At 47.6% G+C, this 18,048-nt stretch overlaps 1 protein-coding gene across 1 annotated transcript in view; it reads left to right on the top strand.

The window, feature by feature from the left end:
- LOC121445694 (calcineurin-binding protein cabin-1) overlaps positions 1-17,064 on the top strand; it is a gene marked incomplete at its 3' end in the record, with an annotated part of 67,984 nt that extends 50,920 nt beyond the window's left edge. Inside the window, exons 26-28 of the mRNA XM_041647842.1 lie at positions 895-1,073; positions 13,728-13,826; positions 16,882-17,064. Of these exons, the coding sequence (XP_041503776.1) occupies positions 895-1,073; positions 13,728-13,826; positions 16,882-17,064 (461 nt within the window). The remainder of the gene's footprint in view (positions 1-894; positions 1,074-13,727; positions 13,827-16,881) is intronic.
- Between the last annotated feature and the right edge of the window lie 984 nt (positions 17,065-18,048).

Raw genomic sequence — 18,048 nt, 5'->3', positions numbered from 1 at the left:
ACTCCACCTGGCTGAGGATTATGCAGCTGAGAAACCTGTTCCCAGGCCTGACCCTAAGAACTCTCTGTTCATGGCTATAGGTAGTCACATGATCTGCGCCTCCAGCCAACAGTGCACAACCCTGCACAAGCAGTGTTTCTTCTGTGGGAGAGATGAGCACCTGGGGGTAGGTCACTTAGGTTGGCACAGTGTGCTCAAAAGTTATTGACTGGTGTTTTCTAGTCATAAAAGGTTTCCAGGGTACAATGAAATTTTCATTGATTGTAATTCTGTCCAAAAAAAAAAAAATAGAGAGGCAGTATGTGAATACATTGTAGTCCCAGGAAATCAGACACACGTGCATAGACTGAAATGTGACAGGTCTCCTCTTGTCACCAGAACTGGCCATTAGTTTAATTTCTCTTAATAGTTTTCTGCATATTTTTACACAGTTATTTGCTCACATACAATTGCAGGATTATTTTGCTTTTGTGGTACTAAAGGATTGAGACCAGGGCCTTGTGCATGCTAGGCAAGTGTTCTACCACTGAAGTCTCCTCCAGGTTCCTTTAATTTAAAACAAACAAACAAACAAAAAAAGCAAGGCGCAGCTGCTTGTGAAGGAGCCTCCTCAGTGTGGGTTGCTTGCTTTTGTGGGTTAGAATTCAGAAAAGGGAAACTTGTATCCCTTGTCATTTCAAGTGCTGACTGGACAGGAGTGTAAGCATGCCCTCCCTGACACTGACTTCCTGCTTGTTCTCTGAAGAACCCTTACCAAGTGCCAGGCTCCATGGTGAAGTGGCCTGCTTTCTCTGACCCCAACTCACAGCAGCAGCCCCTGGGAACGGTGCTGGCCCATAGTAGAGTGTTTATTTCATCATAGTGTAGACTTTGATATGTGCCTCTGTCCCACAGGGAGAAGGCCTGCCTGGTGGATGAGGACTCCCACTCTTCAGCTGGGACACTGCCGGGCCCTGGAGCCTCCCTCCCCTCCTCCTCTGGCCCAGGTCTGACATCCCCACCTTACACAGCCACTCCGATTGACCACGATTACGTCAAATGTAAAAAACCCCATCAGCAGGCGACGCCGGACGGTATAGTGCCTGTTCTCCCTACTGTGCCCATGGTGGCACACCAATTGTGGGGAGGGTGCTTGAGCGACTTCATTTGTCGCTTTGTTTTGTTGAGGGGGGTGCTGGGTCTGGAGTGACACGGGCAATGTTGCGGCTGTTCATTTACCTCATGGATTCACGGTGCTTCTTGTGCTTCCAAGACATGCTCAGAGTCGCCATCTGCCACTCGCCCACTTGGGAGGCCAGGGAGGAGCAGGTCTGGCTGGGGCAGCTTACTTTGAGCTTATGTTTTCCTACCTGCAAAATGGCGATGCCAACATCTTCTTTGAATGACATTTGGAAGACCCTGTAGACTGCCTGGAGTGATTCTTTGCACTGTCAGCTCTATGTGGCCTACAGCCGACTGTCCTTTGGTGGTTGTAGGTGGGCCATAACTAACTCTAAATCTGTCCCTCCTGGGCATTCCAGATGCTGATGGATCAAGTAGGACGTTTGTAAGGCTGTCCCATGTGGGATGAGGCAGGTGGCGACTATTCAGTCACATCCCTTACTAACATCAGGAGGCTTGCATGCTGGCCTATAGCTTAATCTTTCCATGTTCTCACCTGTGTAGTAACAAGCTGGTGACCGAGTACTTGGGATCAGCAAATTGATGGACTTAGACGGTCATGAAAGTGGGCATTAGAGAGGTGATAATGCCGAAGGCACCCTCACTCCCATGTCACTCATTTCATCCGGCTGTGGGCAAACAGGCCTTGCTCTGCCTTCCAGGATGGTGATGGGACCCTCCTGAGTGGGTAGGATTGGCACCAGGGCTCTTCCCATGTCAGGTGGTTCTTAGGGAAAGGGAAGGGTGGACTCTGGATGCCATGGTAGCTCTCACTTTGAGGTCCAGCAGAGAGCTGAGGGGGCAGGACCCTCTCTGCCTTGGCTCCAGCAGCCTGTTGTAGCCTGCCTGGTATACAGATTCCTGGAGAGCTCAGTGCACTGAAATCAGTTTCAGAAAAGCTCCAGGGAAGGATGGCACAGTGGCTAGGGTTTCTCATTCCTCTCCTCTGGGACTGGTGTTTTGGTAACTTCTTGGAAGGACAGTGTACTTGAGCATCCCTCGTAGGTTTGGTTTAGGCCTACAGCATGTGTGTTGTAAAGAGCCTGAGAACCTGTGTGTGTGCTGTGTCTCCATCACCTCCCACTGGGTTGTCTTTGATAAGTCCCTATGTTTATAGCTCTCCAGAGCAGAAATGAGAGGAGTTGACACCTAGGTCATCCAGTCTCCAGCTCAGCAGATCTCCCTACCTAAGAGCCTCTTGCCCTTCTTAGTTAATTCCAGTTAATTGGGAGAACCACACTGTTCCAATCCCTGACTCTTGAAGATACTGAGAAAACACAGAAGTAGACCCTTGCTCTGTGAGTCTCTGCTAGATACTTCTGGTGGGGATTCCGCTACCCTGCCAACGTTCTCAGGAGAAAGGACCACCTTTTTCAGTGGTTTGTGCTGTGACCCTGTCATGTGCTTCCGGGCTAGGGAGGACCTGTACCAGCTCTGTAGGCCCACCCCCACCAGCTCAGATTGCAGGTGCCATGGGCTCAGCTATCAGCCCACAGGATTGATCATGCTTTGAGGAACCCATGTCATCACTTGGCACATAAGGTCTTATAACCCATGTGGGCACATGTGCGACCATAGAGCTATTGGGGGCTACTGCAGAGTTCAGGAACTGGGTACCGGGCATGGCATGGTTATGGTGCTAACCTAACTATTTGTTCTGGAAGTTTGCAGAATAAATAAGTTTGGATATACTTTCAGTGGTTTCAAAATTATTCCTGCTAACTGAAGCCACTGTGTTCCCACACCCCATTTTTGTCCAGCCCCACTGTATAGAGAAATTTGCCTTTAGAACCCCCAGCCTCTTCACCCTCTGCATCCCTAAAGAAATGTCTATAACAGGAAAGTAATTAGAACCCTAAAATAGCTGTGCTCTTCAGATGTTGTAGTGACCTTTTCATCAGTTTCTCGGTTTCTAGGGAAAGGTCTAGACCTTAGGCAGCAGCAAGCAAGCCAAGGCATTTATTTGTTGGTAGCTTGAAGCCACACTACCCACCACTACTCCTGTCTCATGATCTGACCGAGGACAGGGGTATTATTACTTCCTATGGAGTCAGTCACCCTCCCAGTGCAGCTAGGGTGCTGGGTGCTTCTAGCCCAGTGTCACTTTGACTAGGGAGTTGTTAGAGGTCAAATGGAGGGGCAAGGGCAGTCTAGGCCCTGGAATCAGACCTCTGAATTCCAGCCTAGCTCCCTTGATTACAAGCTTAGCTTTCTTAGACATGGGCCTTTTTTGGTTTGCCTCAAGGGTATTAAAAATATTTCACAGCCTGGCCTCTTCCTAGATGCAGTTCTTCAGATGACCAGTGAAGCAGGTACATGAACTGGGAAGTACCTCATAGAGTGAGAAGCCCAGGTCCTGGGGCATATCATCAGTCTTGGTTTCTACCCCAACTTTCTAGCTGGAGTGTGGCCTCAAAAGAGGTGTAGGCAGTGCCAAATGAATCATCAGGTGGATATGACTAGCATGCCATTTGATAGTAGCTCCTTCCTAAGACCCAGCTTCACTGTCTGAACTGTCTGACTTGCACCCTTGTGTTGCCTGCACTGGAGGTAGACACTTCTTGCAGTCTATCACACTTGGCAAAAGCTTTAGGACTGCCCCCTGAGGCCACCGTAGCTGGCCATCACGCGCAGCTCTTCTTAGCAAAGTCACAAGGATACCCTAGATTGAGAAGACTGAAACAGAGAGGGAGAGATGGAGTGTCCAGCTGATACAGCTGTTTTCCCATCTCAACTAGCTTCCTTATGTGTATCTCCTGGAATTGGCCCATATACTTCATATTGAGACTTCCTCTCTAGGGAAATGACATGAGAAGTACATTATAACCTTTAGGGGGCTCCCGGTGGTCGCTGTGTGCACATGTCAAATGGCAGAAGGGAATAGTTGAGTAGAATCTTGTTTTGCCCCACGTACTAGGTGTCTGCACATGTGGGCATGCATGAGCAGTTAGGCATCTCCACATAGCACTTACATGCTCTCAGTGCCAGGCTTCAGGCAGGTGCCTGCAGGGTGGTGGCATGTCTCCATCTTCACAGCCACCATCAGGCTTGACAGTGGCCTTGTTTCCCTAAAAGAAAATCAAGCTGAGAGCAGGCAGGGCTTTCTGCTTGTTGGGGCAGAGTTGAGAGAGAATATGGTCAAAGTCTCTTCCAGGCTTGTGAGGCTGACTGTACAGATTGTATTTCTGTGTTTTGTTCTTGTTGGAGGTGCCCCAGTGAAGGATGATGGAGCAGGACTGTTCCTAAATGACTTTGGCCTTCATTTGACCTGGCTTAATTGACTTTCAGGATATGTCAGTAGAAGTATCTATTGGATGAAGAGCCTTGCTGTTGCCTATCACGCTCTGTGTCACTTGAGAGTGTCAAAGCCAGGAAGGGCCTCAGAAGTCAGAGGGCTTCCCCTGTGGATGGTCTGAGATTCTTAACCAGTGTGTGTCCAGATCCATCTAGGTCTTCTGGCAACACTGCCAGATGCACAGAACAGCCCAGAGAAATTAGGCTCAAGTCAGTCGTCACACAGCTAAGGAGTGGGGCAGACCAAGATCAGCACTGAGGGGAGAGTGCATGGCCCAGAGGCCTGGCTTAGTTAGGGGCACAAGGCCAAATTTAGCCACAATTTATGGTCTATATGGTCTATATATGGTCTGCAGAGGGGACAAGAACAGGGTTCTTGGGAACTGGTGTCTGTGGGTGGGGCTTCCCAGGGAGGATGGGTACCATGCCCTCCTCACAGCCATCCATCCTCACCCACCATTCTGTCACTGTCGTGTGCTGGTTGTTTTCATCCTCACGTTCACCCCACACTGCCCCCACCAATATTGCCCGTGCTGCCCCTAACCCTGCCCACACTCTGTTCTCCAGGCTTTGTCTTTCTGCTTGCACCTGTCACGGCTCGCTTCAGGGAACAGTGCAGACCGCATGCTCAGCCTTCAGTCCGGCTCCCTGCTTCTCCTGTGACCAGGAGCACCTTCATGTTTGCCAGTCCTGTGATTTTGAGAATGTGTGTTTGATGTGCTTGGCTTCTGCCAACTGCCCATTTCCCCAGTTCTGGCCTGATCCAGAGGCACTGGTAGCCTCTCTCCCGCAGTTCTCCTGTCTCCCTGCCTGGCAGGTAGTTCAGGCCTGCCTGTATTCTCATTGCTTTGTTCATTCTTTTTAAACCAACAACGAAAAGGCAACAGACCCTTAAGAGACCGAATTCCCTTTATGAGAACAAATAGAAAACTGCAGTTTTGGCTCCTTGTGTGTGTAGTTCACAGTGCCCTGACTACTAAGGGCCCTGGGTTTACAAATGACTCTTGGGTCACTCCTGGGCCTGATCTTCACCCTGCCTTCCTAGGGAGAAGGGTAGGTCGGGTTTTGTGGGAGCTCCATATTCCTGAAAACGGACCTGACCAAAATGCAAGAGAGTCCAGGGAGCTCATGTCATTGGGGACAGAGCCAGTTACTTCCTTTCTGCTCCCCTCTCTTATTCTTCACCTTTCTAAGAACCTCTTTCAGGCCATTGCTGATGATGGCAGTTCAACAGCTCCTGCTGTGTGCTAGGCATGGAAGAGGGCACTGTGGGGAAAGTTAAGATGAGAGTGCCCTGAGCCCTGCTGTGGTTGGACCCGCATGTCCCTAGGTGGTGCCTTGAGACAGTGTTTGTTCTCTGGGGTTTGTGGATTGGGATAACTATAAGGCTACAAGGCACTGAGGAAGATTTGAGGGGACAAAGACAATGTGGGTTAAAGAGCCCTGCAGTGTCTGGTTGCTGGGTGGACAGGGTGGGCAAAAGGGATGTTGTGGGGAAAGAACTTGGGCAAGCAGCTGGGTTCCAAGAGGTGGGACTCTTTTCTGCAGTCAGCAGAGTGACAGGGCCACGGAGACTCAGCTCCAGACAAGCAGATCCTCCTTGTCTTATTGGAAGAGCCTTCCTGGGTGCTGGGGGCCACCCCAGAAAGGGGGTAAGGAGTCAGCGAGGAAGGATTGAGTCAGGCCATTGGTTATTGAAGAATCTTGCAGCCGGGCTGATTAGCAGATAGAGTAATTTGTTTATTTGTACAGAGTTCAGTAAGCAGGGATAGAGTTGTGTTGTTCCAAAACATAGATCATGTCTTTTTTGTTGTTGGACTCATGTTTTACTTTCTTTTTTATATCTTTTAGTCATCAACGATAAACCATGACAAAACAGAGTTATCTTTTGCAATCAGTTTTACTCATCAACCCCATAACCCAACTGCTAGGCAGCTCTTCCGGTTTCAAGAATGCTAGAAAGAAAGAAAATCTTCAAGCCAGCCCTGGCAGACTGCCATGTCCCTAGCAGTATATTGTTAACTCTTAGTGGTCAGGCCTAAGTTGCTGCAGTTAGTATTTAATTTCTGGCATAATACAATGGTTTTTGTTTTATATCTTTATAGAATTTATTTGTATACCCTAGTATTTACTTGTAACCCTAGTATTCTTCTATTCCTTGGTCATATGACATCATAGTGGCTCTGTACAAGTTAACTTTTCTAAGAAAGGGAGGTCCTGACCCCTCATTCTTCTATCATCTTTCCACACCCTTCTTTGCTCATCAGTATAAGTCCCCGTGTGGGGCAGAGGTAACTCCAGCTGTCTAACTTTGCTGCTGTATATGCCATGCAATTGCTGGGCATATGATAGGAAGAAGCCTGAACTTTGTTCTGATTATCTTGTTCCCAAGCAAGTATGGAGCAGATGTTCCAAGAATATCTCAGAGCCTCATAACTAGACCTCTGGCTTCTCTATGTGTGTCACAACCTCCAGGGCATAAAGAAGACCTTCAAGTAGATAAGATTATCTCCCTAAAAGTGGAGGGGGGGCGTGGGGGGAGTAATATGTTCAGAACTTTTCCGGGAAAGCTTAGAAACAGTATTCAGTATTCCTGGGAGAAGGCATAAATGATTCATAAGAAATTTCCTATTAATTCAATATCCCTAAGTTGTACAAATATTAAAAGCCCCTTAAGAATGCAATTTGTGGAGATCAAAACCAAAAGTGAAAGAGTCACGGTGACAATCATGTGGCTCGGGTTTGCTGGATCTTTGTCATGCAGCTGTTCTGGCTTTATCGCTTTTGGTATTCTCATCAGATATGGCTGCGCCACCTGGGAAACTCACTAACTAGCCATGAGCTGCCAGCTGTCGTGGTGTCCTCTTTTCTTGCCTGTTGAGTTCAGAGCGTGATGCTTACTAGCCTTAGGAGTGCAGGAAACCTGTTGAATTCTTTCTGGCCAGTGTTTCTCCTGACCTGAGATTTAGAGTGGGAGAGACAGAAAAAAACATTTTCTTTTCCCTATGAATATCAGACTCCCAGCACCACTGTCTGAGTGAGGTGGAGCTTAAAGTGTCTGGCATTGCTCCATTGAAACTGGGGGAAAGGGTGGGAGTGTAGCCTGCTCCCACCGCTGCTTGCTTTTCTCTCAGGGTGTCTGTGTTTCTGGTGTCTCTTGTTGGTGTATCTCCTCAGCCTGCTGTGGACACCTGTTTCCCGTGGCCAGCCTTATTCCTGATGGACCCATTGTTTCCTGGCAGCTGGCTAGCAAAGTTATGGGTTTCCTCTTTGAAAATTTCTCAGAATGTTGATTCTACTTGAGCTCATGGTTTTTAGAAACTTGTTCTCTGTTTGGCAGGCATTCTAATCTCTTTAGGTTCACTGCTCAGTGCCACTGCAGTCTGATGGAATGGTCACATGTCTTTCTGCATGCCCATTGGCCTAAACTGAGGGAATAAACAGGAGCTGTTGTAAGTCTTAACTGCAGGAACAAGTGGCACAAACACATTGAAGGAGATTCTGGAAGCGTACATCTCATAAAATCTCTGTCTGTCTGGGGCATCCTGTGATGTTGAGCATAGTTAAACCTGGGTGAAGAAAGACTCAACACAGAGCTCCCTTTTACAGCAGACAGGACAGGCTGCCTCTCTGTCACCAAGCCCACCCCTTTCCTTCTTTGTAGTGGGCTCTCATTCCTTTGGATCCTGCCCTGGAGGTAGAGGGTGCCAGGGCTTCCTCAGCAGGTGACTGGCAGCTGTACTTCCCCTCAGGATTCAGAGAGAGCGGGCTGGGAGTGGCTCCTTGCCTTTGTGTGACTAAGAGAATCAGGTATTTCTAATCTTGCCCCAACTATTTGTTACTGTGAAGAAAAGAACATTCAAAAATGTTCAGGACCAGCCCGCAACCTACTTGCTGGTGCCATTCTTCTTTCCTGTTGGCCACCAAGCAGCTTCTTCAGAAAAATACGCCCCAGCTTCTGAGACTCGGGGCAGAACCGGGGTGTGTGTGTGGTCCTTAGAGGTCCCATTCGTGTTACCCAGCCAGATGGTAAGTTTGACTGATTTTTTTTTATCTGCTTGTATGTATATGATTATTTTGCCTGAATTTATGTCTATGTACAGTGCATGTGCCTGGTGCCCAGGGAGGTCAGAAAAGGACGTTGGATCCTCTGGGACTGGAGTTACAGACAGTTGTGAGCTTCCATGTGGGAATCAAACCCAGATCCTCTAGAAGAGCAGCCAGTGTTCCTAACTGCTAAGTAATCTCTTCATTCTCAGTTCTTAGTCTTTGTGTTTGCCTTCCCAAGGTCCTCAGTTAACTGAGCCCAAGAAGATGTGACTCCCTAGGAGAGGAGATGGGAGGCCCTGTATGCATGCCCTGCTAAAGCAACCTATTTGTTTATTTTTAGATTGGATCCTGACAGGTAGTTTAGACGGGTCTTGAGTCACAGAGATTCTGCCTCAGCTTCCAAGTATTGGAGTTATAGGCGTGCAGTGCCACACCAGGCCCGGAGCCACACTGTAAGAGCTTTTCATTGTCTTTACCCTGTGCTCTAAAGGAAGGGAAACTTGGCTTCCTTCTGAACAGTTGGGTTCTTGATGTGGAACCTTGAGTGTCGCCTTGGAGTTTATAATCAGGATTATTGTAAACCACCTACCATTTCATACTCACCAGGGAGCAGGAGCTGGGAGAAACGGAATCCTGACCTTTGCATCCCATTAGTGTCTCTTGTTTGAAGAAATTCACCTTACCTGGGTATGGTAACGCCTGCCTGCAACCCCAGAAATCAGGAGCCTGAAGTAGGAGGATCCCAAGTTCCAGGGCATCATAGATTATGTAATAAGATTCTTTTCTCGAAGGAAGAAAAAGAAGAGGGATAGATGTGCAGCAAGGTGGCTGGCTCAGCAGGAAAAGACACATTTGCCATTTGCTAAGCCTGAGGACCTACGTGGTAGAAGGAGAGAACCTGGAACCTCTCTGACCTCCGTGTACACATGTCAGACGTGTGCATGCGTGTTCACATATACACAATAAAGAGAAAGACATGTAATTTAAAGATTTTAATCTTGGCGCCGGAGAAGATAACTCAGTGGTTAAGAGCACTCGTTTCTCTTCAAGAGGACCCATTTTGGTTCTCAGCGCCCATGTCATGTGGCTCATGGCTCCTATAGCTCCAGCTTTAGGGGATTAAACACCATTCTGGCTCTGAGATCTTCTGTACCCAGGCGTACATACCCACATACAGATACTCACCTAAACATAATTAAGAATAACAAAAGTAAATCTTTTTTTTTTAATTTTTTATTGAGAAAAAGAAAAAAAAAGTTTCCGCCTCCTCCCAGCCTCCCATTTTCCCTCCCCCTCCTCCCACCCTTCTCCCCCTCCCTCTCCAGTCCAAAGAGCAGTCAGGGTTCCCTGCCCTGTGGAAAGTCCAAGGTCCTCCCCCCTCCGTCCATGTCTAGGAAGGTGAACATCCAAACTGGCTAGGCTCCCACAAAGCCAGAACATGAAGTAGGATCAAAACCCCGTGCCATTGTCCTTGGCTTCTCATCAGCCCTCATTGTTCGCCATGTTCAGAGAGTCCGGTTTTATCCCATGCTTTTTCAGTCACAGTCCAGCTGGCCTTGGTGAGCTCCCAATAGATCAACCCCACTGTCTCAGTGGGTGGGTGCACCCCTCGTGGTACTGACTTCCTTGCTCATGTTCTCCCTCCTTCTGCTCCTCATTGGGACCTTGGGAGCTCAGTCCGGTGCTCCATTGTGGGTCTCTGTCTCTATCTCCATCCATCACCAGATGAAGGTTCTATGGTGATATGCAAGATATTCGTCAGTATTGCTATAGGATAGGGTCATTTCAGGTTCCCTATCCTCAGCTGCCCAAGGAACTAACTGGGGACATCACCTTGGGCTCCTGGGAGCCACTCTAGGTTCAAGTCTCTTGCCAACCCTAAGGTGGCTCCCTTAACTAAGATTTGTGCTTCCCTGCTCCCCTATCCAACCTTCCTTTATCCCAATCATCCTGTTTCCCCAAGTTCCCCCCATCCTTCCCTTCTCACTTTTCTCTCCCCATCTCCCCTTAACCCCATCCCACCCCACCCCCAAGATCCCAATTTTTTCCCCGGCAATTTTGTCTACTTCCCATAGCCAGGAGGATAACTATATGTTTTTCTTTGGGTTCACCTTCTTATTTAGCTTCTTTAGGATCACCAATCATAGACTCCGTGACCTTTATTTATGGCTAGAAACCAATATGAGTGAGTACATCCCATGTTCATCTTTTTGGGTCTGGGTTACCTCACTCAGGATAGTGTTTTCTATTTCCATCCATTTGCATGCAAAATTCGAGAAGTCATTGTTTTTTACCGCAGCGTAGTACTCTAGTGTGTAGATATTCCACACTTTCTTCATCCATTCTTCCATTGAGGGGTATCTAGGTTGTTTCCAGGTTCTGGCTATTACAAATAATACTGCTATGAACATAGTTGAACAAATACTTTTGTCATATGATAGGGCATCTCTTGGGTATATTCCCAAGAGTGGTATTGCTGGGTCCAGGGGTAGGTTGATCCCTAATTTCCTGAGAAACGGAAACACTGATTTCCAAAGTGGTTGCACAAGTTTGCATTCCCACCAGCAATGGATGAGGGTACCCCTTCCTCCACAACCTCTCCAGTAAAGGCTATCATTGGTGTTTTTGATTTTAGCCATTCTGACAGGTGTAAGATGATATCTCAAAGTACAAAAGTAAATCTTAACAGTTTTTAGTCTTGAAAGAAGTATGAGGGAGAAAATAACTTACCCTCTTTCATTTTTTCAAGTTTTTGTATTGCTTTGTTTTTTGAAGATAGTCTCGTGTAATCCAGGTTGGACTCAAACTTGATGTGTAGCCAAGGATGACCTCTACCTCTCCTAGTGAGTGTTGGAAATACAGGTGTGCTCCACCACATCTGGTTTCTGTGATGCTGGGAATTGAGCTTTGGACTTTGTGCATGCCAGGCAGAGATACTGCTGGCTGTCTTCTTGTTGTCTTCTCTTTCTAATCCAAGTAAGTCCCCAGAATCCCATGAGTAGGCAGCAGCCTTGCCAGCACCCCCTTCAACCCAACTTCCCAGTTCTGCCATGTCTGTTGTGCAGAACCTTTAACACACACACACACACACACACACACACACACACACACACACACATACTGCCTCTGCCAAGCGCTGTGACCTGTAGTTGTTACCACAGGACTCTGCTTCCATTAGCTGTGCTCATCTCTGAGGAGAGACCTGGCGCTCCCACTGCATCCTCAGGACCAATGGCAGCCTGGGCTCTGCCAGCTCTTAGAGGTTCTCATCCACGTGAGAGGTGTGGGGAAGGGCCAGGGAAAGTGCGTCCATAGGCCTGTCCCTCCTTGGTCCCTCTCCTGTGGCTGCTGTTGGCTGTCTGTTACTCCAAGAGGCTTAAGAGAGTGTTCTCAGTTGGGTGTTGCTTTCCAGTGGAGCACAGGCTCCATCCTGTCATCTGTTCTTGCCCACCCCATTTCTGTTGTAGTCTTGATTTGTGGTCCCCTCGTGTTGAAGTGTTGAGGGAGCATTAGCTCATTAGGAGTAAATACCCGTTTGCTTAAGTCTGCCCTGTTTTTGTAATGATCACAGCTGGGATTCCACCAAACTGGCAATTCCTTCAGGCCCAGAGCCTAACAGCTTGAGAGCCAGTGAACTGATGGGGCAGTCTGCCAGGGGGTGAGATCATCCTGGCGAGGCTTGCTTCCTGAAGCTCAGTGTTGGATGCACTTCTCAGTCAGCTGTGAATTCAGGGTGTTTACTGGTACCTGAGATGAGCTGGGCAGCCCTGGCCTGGCTTTCATGGAGACCTTAGCAGCAAGTACAAGGCCTGCCTTCTTCTGGAGGCATTGAGACCTCTCTGGCGTTGCCCAAGCTATCCATGCTCCCTGTCCAGGCCAGAGTGACTTCTTTGGGTGGGATAGATCACTGTGCTGTCATTAGTGTGTGTCAGGAAATAGACCCTGTGGAGGAGATCCCATGGTCAGGAGTTAGGAAACTAAAACTTGTGGTAAAAACATGAAATGGGGGCCTTAAGAGAGCAGTTATTCAACCCTTTGTGTGCAGAGTATCAGGAGCAGATCTGAGATTAGAATGTGGGCCTGAGATCCTACGTTCAAAGTTCTTCAACAGGGACTAGCAAGATGGCTTATCAGGTAAAGGCACTTACTAAGCAAGCCTGGTGACCTGAGTCCCATCCCTGGAGCCCACATAAAGACAGAAGAAGATACCTGGTTCCACAAACCGTCCTCTGACCTCCATATAGATGCTGTGACCCTCCTCCATATACGCACGTGCACACAGGCACACACATACCCCACCCCAATAATAACTTTTTTATTTGATACTGGAGACATCAGGGTCTCCATTTGTCATTCTCTTTCTACAGAGATAGCAGATGGGATGTCTGACTTAGACAAAGGGAGAAATGACTCCTGTATAGTGGAAACTCGGGTTTGGAATTTCTTCTGAGTATAGCAGGCCTGGCCTTTACCCTTATTCAGTGCTTATGAAGCCCCTGGAAGGAATGGGCGTGAGGGAAGAGCTCTCTGTCAGTATGAGGCAGCAGATCTAGTCAGCTCCCCACTTCAGCCTGGGTCTTGACCACGGCCCAGAGCCTCTGTTCTTACTGTGTCTGGCCAGTGGAAACGTATGACCTGCCACTTCCCTGGCAGTGGACTGGACAACGGTCTGCTGTGCTGCCCAAGGCCAGAGCGATGGAGCAGGTGGTTGAGGCTAGAGCTAATTTTCAGTGCTCCTCTGCCTGTCTCTGCTGGAGGCCAGTGTTTGGACCCCGGTTAAGGATGTGCACCTGTCCCCACTGCTGTGCGGCTCAGTGAACTCCGTCCAGAATGAAACTGCTGATGATCCGTTGAGACATTCCTGATAAATCACACCTAGGCTCTGAAACAGTTCGGTATGGATAATTAAACGGACATCTTTACTGTGTGCCAGGCACTGCTTCAGGCACTTGGTGGTTAATAAGCTATGTAGTTATGATGACAGTTGTAGGAAGTGAGCACGCTCCTTAGTTTTACATGAAGGGAAACCAAAGTGCACATTTCTATGCGAGGACACGAAAGAGTGGGATTTCAGCACTGACGGTCTGCCCTTCCTGAGTCCAGGCTTGCTACTCTGTGGAAACGGTTCCATCGTGTTCATGATTTGCCCACCTAATGGCTCGCACAGGTCTTCAGGATTGCCTGATAGGCGCTAATATAGTCACCTGTATTTGATTTCTAAGGTTCCGAAGGAAGAATGGAAGGGCCACGGGCACTGTCTGCCTCTGCCCCTGTCCGCAGAAGCCCTTGTGAAACTGACCTCAGCCATGATGAGAGGGCAGGTACTTGTTCGCCCCTCACCTTCAGATATACAAACTATTGACTTCTGCTCGTGTATTATACAATTGTAGTTAGTGCCTTACGCCTAACGGACTATCAGTCCGTCACCACCAGCCTTCGAAAGATGCTGTCCTACTTGAAGGCAGTGTTGGCCTTGTGCTGTTTTACTCGTTTACTCTCACGTACTCTGCAAGGCTCCATGCCATGGCTGTCACTTCAGTTTAGTTCTTTGGCACAGTCTTGTCTCCTACTCATCAGTGCTGGCTCCACAGGTGCGTGACACCACACTAGCCATTTTCTAGCGTGCTTAATTCCGTTATACGGGTCTAGCTTTCTGTTTGGCTTCTTGTTCATTCTATCTAAACATATGACTCCTATTTGCTGATAATGATTTTACTCAGAGTTTGCTTATCTGAGAAATACCTTCGTTAACGCTTGCCTTTTAGGAAGTTATTTTTACTGATTAAAGAATTGATCTTGCCCCTCCTCCACAGAATGGGTGCACCAAAGATATTATCTGAGACATGCTTTCTGATCGGAAGTTTGTAGTTTGTTTGTTTCTTCTTCTTCTTCTTCTTCTTCTTCTTCTTCTTCTTCTTCTTCTTCTTCTTCACCTTATTTAGGGTTTTATTTATCTTATTTATTTTTACTTTTTATTTTTTGGTTTTTCTAGACAGGGTTTCTCTGTGTTGCCCTGGCTGTCCTGGAACTAACTCTGTAGACTAGGCTGGCCTCAAACTCATAGAGATCTGCCTGCTTCTGCCTCCCAGATGTGTGCTACCATGCATGGCTTCTTCACTTTTTAAAAAGATTTATTTATTTAATGTGTATGAGTGTTCTATCTGATGCCTTTGGGAGATTCCTTGGCCCTAGAGTTAGGGGTTGTTGTGAAACACCATGTGCTTGCTGGGAACCAAGTCTAGGTCCTCTGCAATAGCAACAAGTGCTCTTAACCTCTGAGTGTCCCTCCAGCCCTTGTCATTCTTCTTTGTCTCTGTGGTGTGTTTTGCTGAACTCTGTAAGATTCTCTGTCTTGGGTTTCAGCAGTCTGAGTCTGCTCGTGTGTGACCCCTCCATCAAGTGTAGAGGGGCCTTGCCCTGCTTATTGTTCTCTGAGATTCTTGGGGACTCGATGTCTTTATTTTTGGAAAGTCTTAATCTATGTGTTTAATTTTTCCATGCTGGGATCAAACCCAGGGTTTTGCATATGCTAGGCAAGTGCTCTGGTCATTGTCTGTTACAGTGTTTTCTCCTGTCTTGCTTTTCTTGTTTTTGTGCTCTGGTTAATGGATTAGATCATTCAGGTGCTCTGTGCTGCTTATCCACCGTCCCCCATTGGACTGTTTATACTTAACTAGTTTGTGGTATTAAGTTTTATTTTTTCTGTGTATATGAGTATTGTGTTTGCACAAATATGTATGTATTATGTATATATTTATATATATGCATATATATGCACAATATGAGTGCCTCCTGCCCACAGAGACCAGAGGAGCTGCTAGATCCCCTGGAACTGGCGGTTGTAAGCCTCTGTGGTGTGTTGGGAATGAAACTCGGGTCCACTATAAGAGCAGCCAGTGCTCTGAACCTCTGAGTTGTCTTCTCAGTCCTCTAGTTTCAAGTTTTGATCCTTCCTTCATCCCACTATGTCAAGTCTGCTGGAAAGCCCGACAAAAAACACCTCATCTCTGTTACTGTTTTTTATTTCTAGAAGCTGCATTTGACTCTTAAATTCCAGCTCATTTCTGAAATTCACCATCTGTTCATGGGTAGTGTGCAGGCTTTCCATCACAGCCTTCCCATCCTAGTCATGCTACGCAGCACATTAACTGTTGCTGTTTTAAATAGTCCGTGATCATCTCCGATTCTAGTTCTATTGTTTTGTCTCTTTACAGTATGAGTTTTGTTTATTAATGCATGTGTATCTGTCTTATAATTTTATAGTGGATACCAGATATCATGTGTAGAATCAAAGAAACTATCTGAAATCAATACATTTATTTCTGGAATAGATTTACGTGTTCTACCTCTGGCCTTTGAGCTGGGTTGCAATTTGTTGCTACGATTACCTTCAGTGTGCTACCAGCTCCATATTCTCTCTCAATTGGACTTTGCTCAGCTTTCTGACTTTCTTCCACTTTAGGCCTCTGCAGGCTCTGCCTGCCTGCTCCTCTCTTCTGCAGTAGAGACAGCTCTGTTGCTTGCTGGCTGGCCTGGGGCAGAGACAAAAGTGGCTTTCTTCTGTTGGTTTAGCCTCAGACTTAGGAAGGCTCTGTGTCCCGCATCTCAGGGGTACAGCTTTCTTAGTGACCCTGTCTCTTCCTAGTGTTGGGTTTCTTGCTTTTTCTTACATCTAAGTCTTCCTTTTCCCTTCCCCTGTGTCCTGGAGGCAGCAAGGTTTGCCACCTGTCAAAGCTGGGGCTTTTGTCCTTTAGAGGAGAAGGGTCCAGATACGCCTCCCATCTTTTATAGTACAGCCTGCACCTCCTCCCTAGACCTTTATTCCCAGACATTGTCAAGCTTTCTGCCAGCTCTGCTTCTAGTGTTTCTCCTAGAGTACCTGTAGAGACTTGAGAAGATCCAGGGAGCGAGTACAACCTGCCTTTGTGTCCTTAAAGGAGTCTAGACTTTTCATTCTAGAACATACAGCTGCCTAAAAAGTTTTGCTGATTCGTTGCCGTTACCATTTCTCTTCTAATGACGGTGACTGTACCATCTGTTCTTAGCACCACAACTCCCAGCAGCACACTGGTAGCTTCGAATCTGCCGTCATAGGGATTTTCACAGTAGACAGTGCACATGGGCTTTTCCACAAGAGCCAGTTGAGTTTGCCAGACCACTGTTTGTAGAAACTGGGGAAGGTTGTCCATAGAGATTGGTGCCTTTTCTGAGTGACTTGGGGCCTCTAGGGTGGGTTGTACTTAGCAGAGTTAGGATGGTACACTGAGGGGACCTCTTACAGGATGGTTCTGGGCCATTGGGAGCCTAGCCCTGGTAGACCCCTCTGTGCCAGAGGTGTTGTTAGTTCATGGTCCTCCCTTTTCCTCCCTCCTTCAGACCGAAGCCAGGACAGCACCGCTGTGGCCCTGTCAGACTCCAGCTCGACACAGGACTTCTTTAATGAGCCCACAAGTTTGCTGGAGGGTTCTCGAAAGCCCTTTGCAGAGAAGAGGCTATCTGGACTCAGTGCTCCAGCAGGACCAACTGGTAAAGATCTTCCAGGGCCCACAGAGGAAAGAGGTAAGAAGCCTGACTTGCTAATTTGGGCCTGCTTTGATCTCCTGGGGCAGTCCAGGAAGAACTGAGGTGTCTGTGTCCTGAAAAGCTCAGACTCAGTCTTGTCCCATCTTCATGCTTCTGCTTTTTTGCCTTGGGGTGTTAGTGGGGAAGTTACTTACTTTTCTGGTCCTCTGCTCTCACTAGAGGATAGGACTGGTCCCAGTGCCAAGTCCCAGGAACTGTGAGGATTAAATAAGGATAGTGAAGGTATTGGCACCAGCGAGGTTTGCCAAGTGTGCTTTGTGATGCTGTCATAATGTAGTGATGCAGAAAGCCATGCTCACAGCGTCGGTGGAGTGTGTTTGCCCCTGCCTTGTTGAACAGTTATTAGAAGAAGTCTTGGGATTCTGAATGTCACAAATATGTTTTCTTTTTAGTCTGAATCATATCAGACTTCTTGGGAAATCTGCCTTTTTTGGGCAGAGAGCGCTGATCTAAGCCTGGGATATGCCCAGCTCCCTTGGGATTCCCTAGGCAGAGCCCCACTTCTAAGTTTGTAGCATGACTATATGCAGGCTGAGGCATCCCTGGTGCCACTCACAGACTGTGACTAGTTGACCATATATTTTTGAAATTTCCTTTCTTGTTTAATGTGTGTGATATGTGGGCATGGGTATATGTGTGCTGTGGCACACAGATGGACATCGGCACAGGTCCACACTTCTGCCTTGTTTAAGTAGGGTCTTTTTGAGGTTTTTTTTTGCTGCTGTACCACAGGGTACCTGGCCCATGAGCTTTCATGGATTCCCCTTATTCACCGCCTGACTTGCCACAGGAACTCTGAGATGAAAATAGAGACTGTTGTGTCCAGTTTCACATGGGTTTAAGGAATCTCTATTGAGGTCCTTGTGCTTGCACAGCAAGCCCCTACCCATTAAACTGCCTTCCCAAGAACTTTCCCATTCTTGCTGTGGACATGCGTGTGTGTGTACATGCCCAACAACC

The sequence above is a fragment of the Microtus oregoni genome, unplaced genomic scaffold (genome assembly GCF_018167655.1).
Source record: "Microtus oregoni isolate MIOR12 unplaced genomic scaffold, Mior012 000296F_ref0000097, whole genome shotgun sequence".
In the NCBI taxonomy this organism is placed as follows: Eukaryota; Metazoa; Chordata; class Mammalia; order Rodentia; family Cricetidae; genus Microtus; species Microtus oregoni.
The sequence above is the reverse complement of the archived record's forward strand: the minus strand, read 5'-3'. Positions and strand labels throughout refer to the sequence as shown.